Here is an 8,122-nt window from a genome sequence, read left to right on the forward strand (position 1 = left end):
TGTTGGTTCTTATCTGGTTTTTATAAATAATGAGGATTCTTTTGGTTCCCTGGATTATCGCTGTTGCGGGAATTCGAAGTTTTTTAGCGCCGCTCGAGTAAAGACGCCCGTGTAGATGCTGATAATTGTTTATTGTTTTCTTCATTTATAACAGGGCAGCAAGGGCTAACAGTGGTACAGTCGGTAACCACTCTTTCACTCCAAACAGTGATAGCACTTTAAATTCCTAGTAAATTAATAGTTGTACAATTCATAATCAAAACTTAATCCTATATTCTCACTCTCGTCCGCTTCTCTCGAAGGTCAAATAGAAAAGAAAAGCTAAGGCACATGGTTACTGGCTGAGTTAACAGAGATTCAACACCCGCTTAAACTATCGGTTCTGCAATTTCGGCGTTGCCGGATGCCGCGGGAGCAGTTTTGCTATCTATCGTAACACTCCCCACTTGTATATTCCGCCAGGGATCTACCAAACTACTCTCGATAGATAGAACTGCCAGCTTTGTCGCGGGTCTTGTATAAACGCCAGATTGGGTCCTCACCGCGTCGCTCCTCACTTGACCGTCCGAGGTAAGGTTCACCTTCGGGGTTCTTCCTTTCGGCCACTACCTACGCGGCTGGCCGGAATCGCACACATACACGATATCCCCCTCTACAAGAGGCTTAGCCTTTCGCACCACTTGGTCCGCCTAGTGATCACTGGCAGGAATTCTTGAAGCCATCGCCTCCAGAACGAGTCCGCCAGTTGTTGTGATTCCATCCAGCTCTTCTTGAGCTGCACTCCTTCTTGTAGGGGCTCCATCTTCGGTCCTCTTCCAGTTGAGCTTCCAAGCAGGAAATGATTCGGTGTCAGTGATTCTTCGTTTTTATCTTCCAATGAAATGTATGTTAGGGGTCGCGAGTTGACGATCGCCTCCGCCTCCATTAGAGCGGCTCTCAGCAACTCATCCGATGGTCGTTTGTCAAGGTGAATCGATTCCATCGCCGTCTTCACGGAACGCACCAAGCGCTCCCATGCCCCACCCATGTAAGGAGATGCGGGTGGAATGAACTTCCATGTCATATGGGGTCCAGTGAACTTGCGAGAGAGTAGATCCTTGTCCACATCTTCGAACGCCCTACGCAACTCCGTGCAGACTCCTTGAAAATTGGTGCCGTTGTTGCTCCAGAGTTCCACTGGGAACCCTCGTCGGGCCATAAAACTGCGCACCGCTAGAATACAAGAGTCAGTTGTAAATGAATACGCTACCTCTAGATGTATTGCCCTTGTAGAGAGGCAAGTGAAGAGCACGCCGTATCGTTTCTCTGAACTGCGTCTGACCCGCACCATCAGAGGCCCAAAGTAGTCCACACCCGTGTAGCTGAAAGGTCTATGAAAGGCTGCTACTCTTGGATAGGGAAGTTCCGCCATGCGCGACGACAGGGCTGCCCGTCGGTTCTTGCATTGTTGGCAGGAGCGTCGAATCCAAGCAAGGGTGGATCGCAGCTTTGGTATCCAAAATTTTTGTCGTATTTCGTTGATCCCCTTCTCGTGGTTAGCGTGCAGAAATCTTCGGTGAAATTCCTTTATGATAAGCTGCGTAATGTGGCTGCCGCAGGGGAGTGGCACGTTCATCCAGCTTTAATACTCCATCGGAATCCATATACGGTCCCAGCTTGTACAGTAGGTTATTCTTCTTCAAAGGTTTTCCTTGTAAAATTAACCGAATCTCCGTCTGGTAGTACTCCGCCTGAGCGTACGACCACAGAAGACTCTCCGCGACCTTCTTGTGATGGCTGATTTTCGATGTCCGATCGTTGAAGAGCCTTGGCCTTCCATCGCCTCATACACCATTCCGTTCTCGCGATACTCCATAGCAGACAGGTCCAGATTGAGAACCGCTCGGAGTCTATGACGGTCGCGCGTCCTACGTCTGTGAATCCGTCACATACGCCGATGAATTGCGCCTTCAATTCCATTCCTGACTCGTCTTCTTCTTCCGCCTCTGTCAGCGGCTAAAATTGCCAAAGAAATGTCGGCCCGTTCAAACAACGACTTTCTCGGTTGAAATTACGACCTTTGTTCCACTTAGTGGCGTCATCCGCCACGTTCTCGGAAGAAAGTACCCAGCCAACTCGCAGCCAACTCAACACGGTCCTTGAGTCGGTCCAGAATGTCCGTGTGCTCAGCTTCGCGTCAAGTGAGAGCTCCAAATTTTGAGCTAACCTCGCTCCAAGCACTGTTCCCATGAGTTCAAGCCTTGGTTTGGCTGTCGGTCTTAGAGGGGCTATCTTGGTTTTGCTGCCCAGTAGACTGCAGTGGATACCTGCCTCATTTTGAAATCTTATATAACTCACATTCTCGCTTGCGTCCACGAAGGTGTGCATCTCCACTTCTGAATCCATCAGCGACTCCTTCATGTGGCATCTTGGGATGGTCATTTTCTCAACGTCCGGGATATACCGAAGCCATCGCTTCCATTTAATCCATTCTGCCTCAGGTATGGGGTCATCCCAGGTACATCCACTTCGCCATATTTCCTGAAATTTAATTTTTGCATACATCACGTAGAAGGATATGAGCCCTTATGGATCATATATAGACATCAACACACTGATAAAGTGTTGCCTTCCTTGGAAAAGTTCTTTATGGCGATATCGTGGGAATACACGGTCGGATGACATCTTCTTTCGTGTCTCACCACATTCCTAGCACCTTCTCGGTCTGTCCATCTGTTGTTTCGTCTAGTCTCAATAGCGTGGGTGCTCCTTCGCCGAGTGCGCTTAATACTTCTCTGGAATTCGATACCCAGTTTCAATTGACTCACCCCTCTCGTTTGTGTCAGTGCTTCCCCACTAATTATGATTGACGTTGGCATCACAACCTATGATCAGGTCGATCTTTTGCTTCCCGCTTTCTTCCACCAGCTGTTTAAGTAGAGGACATCCTGGTCGTGGCCCATAACGCCTAGCACACCTTTAGAGGTCCATTTGGGCTCTCTATTGCTGCGGCACCGTAGTCTTTATTACTGATGTTGGGTAGCAACAGAGATTAGGTTTTTTTTTGCGAGGATGCAGGCGCACCTTTTATCTTTTGTACCGGCTTTACTCCGCCGCCCCCAACCCAAGAATCCTGTCTCTAAAAATCCAAAGGGGTTGGACGGCTGCGGGGTCTTCTCCTTCCGTTGATCTCTGCCTCTTCGCCTTCTGCGCAATCTCCTTGGCAGGTTCAGACCCAGCGTGCTTTTTAAGCTCCAGCCTCACGACCGCCCTTGCCGGTTAGGAGTCGGGCAGGATCTCCTTTGCCCACTTTATAATCTCGGCCTGGTCCGGGTTGGCTTCTGCCGAAGAGTCCGATGAAGGCTGCTCTCCTCCTATCCTTATAGGAGCCTTTCCGCTGCATCGAGTGAGACGCTCCCGGACCAGGGTTCATCTTAGGGGCCCCGCCGATTGGCTTAGAGGTTGACCCTAGGGTCTTCCTCTCCACGCCGTTCGGTGGTCCAATGGATAGCTCCGCTTTAGAAAAAGATGCCTTGGTATCCTCCTCCGCACCAGGGCGTCTCACCTCCGTATGTTGCCCTCTATAGGGAGCTTCTCCATCTCAGCAACTCCTTGGCTCTTGAGGGCCTTGGAGTTTTACGGGTCGTTGACCCCATTTCCGGACTTTTTTAGGGAGATCCGTTCTCCGCTTTGGTTTTTGTTTGGTAAAATAGATTCCATATTTTTGGACACACGAGTAGGCGGGAAGGGGTTCGTCCATCATGACATAGTTCATGACACTGGTTCACATCGAACCAGTGAGAGCCAAGAGATGAAAATATCTTCTATCTATCTTTACTATCTTTAGCTGTTTTTGGCAATGATTCTCGCTCTATTTCAATAACAACTACTTCTACTTCAATACCAATAAATGTATTTGGACCTGTAAAACACACCATGTCGCGAAACAAGTTTGAAGAAATCAAAAAATACTTCTCACTGCGGGATGAGAGCAGGCGAATCCAAAAAGGGGAGCCACGATCACTTCTCTCACTTCCTCTTCAGCGAACGGATGTGTTTTTTTGTGCGTATTACGCTTATGATTAATATTGACGTAAACGGTGTTTAGATACTAGAGAATCGAATTTTGAGAAACTTCAGTTTTAACTTATCGCTTATATTTAGAGGCGAATTCATAATTTGTTTAATATTAAGTCCAAGCATAGCTCAGCCCTGCTTCTTCCTCTTCTTTTGTTTTTTTTCTGCAACTCTGTATTTCTGCAATTTTCCTACAATTAAAATGGAAATTAAACTCGTCTGTTCAATGAAGTCTTGTACAAGGCAATCTCCTCATCCCAGCCTACCATCCATTAAGGGGTAGGTGAAAAGTCGTACACGCCAAGTGTGCGGGGTTCACTGCCCAGTTTCGGATGCCATTTCCCGTAGGTCTGGTATACATTATTGTTGTGATAATTGTCGTGCCGTCCAAGACTAAATGAGGTCGTTCATGAGACAGACTAAGAATGGATTTAAAATGTTGATCACTGATTTTCGTAAAATCAATGACCAGCTCTGTGCGCTTGACACTCAGTTTAGCGGCCTTCAGCTGCTGAATGAGTCCCATAAGCGTAAGAAATCCGCTGATTGTGATCCGCCTCAGCTTGCTCAGCCGACTTAAACGCAGCCGCTCATATCTTTGGCCACCCCAAGGGCTAAAACTGAGAACGTTTTCGAACTTGCGACACCGAAACCCTTACAGGTGATTCCTCCATCGAAACATATATTTGTTTCTTGGCTTGCCCCTGATACTTCAGAGATTGATATCCAAAACTAAAGCCAATATACAGGTGAAGGACATAGATAAATATATAAGGCGCACGTCTTATTTCAAGATTCGTGTGCCCGCGCTTATGTTCAAGACGATTTGTTCGTCCAAGAACTTATATACTTATGGGAGTGAAACTTATTAAAACATATAAGAACAACGGATCAACCTTCCACCTCTTCTTTGTCGACAACTCCAAAAAACTAATATCGTCACTAACACTTACTGCAAAAAACTGTTGTTCCGTTTCCCGCACAATTTGCCGCGGCTAGGTCACAGAGTTAGAGTTTGTGGGTCTGTGGGTCCGAAATTTTAGTTTGACGTGATGGCCCGAGCCCAGAAATAATACCAATAGCATAAATAGCATAAAGGTCGCTGCCGCTGCTTCGTCGCCGCTGCTATTCCTCTTTCTGCGTTGCCGTAGCTTCTCCTAGGCCATCGCTGGCCACACGCAGGCCTTCCTACCTTTCAGAAAACCCCCTTGGGTCTGGAATTGGTCAAAGACTGGGCAGCGCTCTTCTGCTCCGCTACACCAGGGAAACATACCACACGCGGTAGCGAGTCTGGCCAATGGGCCTCTTTATATACTGATTGGTGCGCCCATTAATTCTCGTGGATTCTGCCCCTGCCGTTAATCCTGCCTCCGAAATAACGCCACTTTCCCGTTGGCGGGTCGCCGTCCGTGCCCCCTCGCCTCTCGGGCCCCCTCGTGTGAAATAGTCCCAGAGCTTGACCGCTTTCGTACTCCCTCAACCCCCCTTCCTTGACTTAGCCCATGCCACCTTTCTTGGCGTGTGGGGAGACTAAATCTCCTCACATTTCCCACATTTTTTGGAAAACGAAAAAAATAGTTGTTGGGCAAAGTTCCACGGGCCTCACCGTAACCGCATTGTAGATACGTCTCAAAAAACATGTTGATTCTCGTATGTTATTTCTCTTTGTTGTGGTGGGGATAACCCCATAATCCTGTGGATAACTTCCCCTTTCTTCCGGGAAACGACTGAGCGTCGCAAAACCAATCAAATATGACCAAAACCATTGTGTTCCCATGTTTCGACCTGGGCAGGACCTGTCTCAGCATTTTTCCTGCCGCTTGCACCTGGCACGACTTGTACTGCAGGCAGGTTTCGCACCTCCTGACATATTTCCGGATGTCCCTCTGCATCTCTGCCCAGAAGTATCTGGCGGCCACTTTGGCTATTGTTTTCCTAGGTGTCCTGCCGTCGGTGCGCCATGATTTTCTATGAGGACCTGTTGCCTCGTCTCTGTAGGCACCCACAGTCCATGATGCCACTTTCTCGCTTCCGGCTCTATCCGGGACGGGGCGGTAGACCAACCCGCCCTCTTCAAAAAAATCCGACTTCTGCTTGCTTGTCTTCATCTTGTTCTTCAGCGTATTTATCAACACGCATTCTTTGATTCCAGTCTCCGTGATTAGTTTCTTAGTTTCTCCAATATTGGCTGGCGGGACAGCGCGTCGGCAACCGCGTTGAGCTAACCCTTTCGGTAGCCGATGACGTAATCATACTGTTCAGCTCGGATCTCGATATTATTGAGTAGTTCTTTTGAGTAGTTCTTATGTAGTAGTTCTTTTCAGCCCCAATCAACGTTCGACTGGGTTAGGCGATCCCCTTCCTCGCTGCGTCCGAGTGCAATCTGGGCTATAGTTTCTCAAACGCCTCCTAGCAGAACGTTCAGGGGCTTCGCGATTCCAGCGAAATCTGGGAAGAATCTCCGATACCATGATGCCATCCCGATATACTGGCGTACTCCCTTGACGTTTGTGGGGGACTTGTAGCTCCGTAATTACGACGACCTTTTCTGGACCCATGCCGATCCCCTGGGTTGTTATTCGGTGACCCATGTATAGCAGCTCCTGCCTACGCATCGCGTTCGTCTACGCGTTTCTCCAGCAGCTCATCCACCTTGTTTTTTTTTGTCTTTCAGAATTTGGAAATGGCTTGTGCATCAATAAGAGCATCAGCTAGCATTCCTGTAATCATCATAAAGCTTAGAGGCCCAGAAGACCGAGGGGCGCTCGAGAAACGATTTGTTAGTATATATTAAGATATTTGTAATTTGTTAAGCTAGGAGGAGTTAGTAAGAAAATGTAAAATTCAATATTTTAAATTGGAGGGACAGAAATGCGATTATATAGAGTAAAGGCCATTGTAATTTTAACATAATAACCTAAAAGAGTCATGCAGTGCATATGTCGAATTACAATGGCTAACCCAGCATATTCAGTTTACTCAACAAGAGTTAGTGATTAACTGAATCAAATGATTTGCTGAAGTCTGTGTAAATAACATCAGTTTGAAAGTCGTTTCGAAAGCCATCTATGACAAAGGATACCAACTCCAGTAAGTTAGTGGATTACTCCGCTTCAACAAATCATCCTTGGTTTACAAGGTGCCTCACAAATTCAAAAAATACTAAAAAAAGGCTCTTACTTAAATATAAAAAAAGGAGTATTATTATATTTTTCAATATATCTACTAGCTTTAGCAAAATATCTACAGGAATTATATTCCTCTCTGCCGGGTACAATTTACTTAGGATCCGAAGTAGTTTTATAACTTTGTAAACACTAAGCGTAAGCATGTATTTTTTCCACCTCTACTTCTGTTTGAAAATTCACCTGCTACCTCAGGTGAATTGGTCAAAATTCAGGCCATTGCCGATCTATTCGCAATGATAAGGACTACAGATCACCCTTACGCGTACAACATCCAATCAGGAAATCTTATTTTCTGTCCGTGTTTCTCCGAGAATATTTTAATATCTTATCTTCTAAGGATCAAACACATTTATTTGCCAAACCCAGATGGAGTACGAGGCTGTGTGCCAGATACTGTGCCAGGGCTCTGTGCAAACTTCTACGTGGACTTTTAAACTTGTCTTTGAACCTCGGTTTTAGTGGTGGAAGGAAACTTTTATAATTCCCTTGCATAAAAAAGGGAAAAAGTCCGATGCTACTAACTACAGATGCATCTCTAAATTGTCGGCAATTACAAAACTATTTGAAAATTTAATTACTCCTCATTTGCAATACCTTTGCTCTTCGATCATTTCTCCATGTCAGCATGACTTCATTAATCGTCTCTCCACCACCACTAATTTACTGCAGTTGACATCCTTTGTCATAGATGGCTTTCGAAACTACTTTCAAACTGATGTTTACACAGACTGTTTACACATTTACACAGACTTCAGCAAAGCATTTGATTCAGTTAATCGCTCACTCTTGTTGAGTGAATCACTGAATGATCTGGGATTTCATACAGACCTCCAGCTATTTAGATGGAAGAACACAAAGTGACTTATTTAAAAAGTACA

The 8,122-nt window shown here is 46.2% G+C and overlaps 1 protein-coding gene across 1 annotated transcript; it reads right to left on the minus strand.

The window, feature by feature from the left end:
* Positions 1 to 652: 652 nt before the first annotated feature.
* LOC138925869 (uncharacterized) lies at positions 653 to 1,615 on the minus strand. The gene has a single exon (XM_070277458.1). The coding sequence runs from the start codon at positions 1,613 to 1,615 to the stop codon at positions 653 to 655; it is 963 nt and encodes a 320-aa protein (XP_070133559.1).
* Positions 1,616 to 8,122: the final 6,507 nt, after the last annotated feature.

Source organism: Drosophila bipectinata, chromosome 2L (assembly GCF_030179905.1).
Source record: "Drosophila bipectinata strain 14024-0381.07 chromosome 2L, DbipHiC1v2, whole genome shotgun sequence".
Taxonomy (NCBI): domain Eukaryota; kingdom Metazoa; phylum Arthropoda; class Insecta; order Diptera; family Drosophilidae; genus Drosophila; species Drosophila bipectinata.

What these genes read in the sequence shown, in the direction of transcription:
- LOC138925869 (XM_070277458.1), bottom strand. Translation starts at nt 1,615, where the DNA reads ATGAACGTGCCACTCCCCTGCGGCAGCCACATTACGCAGCTTATCATA.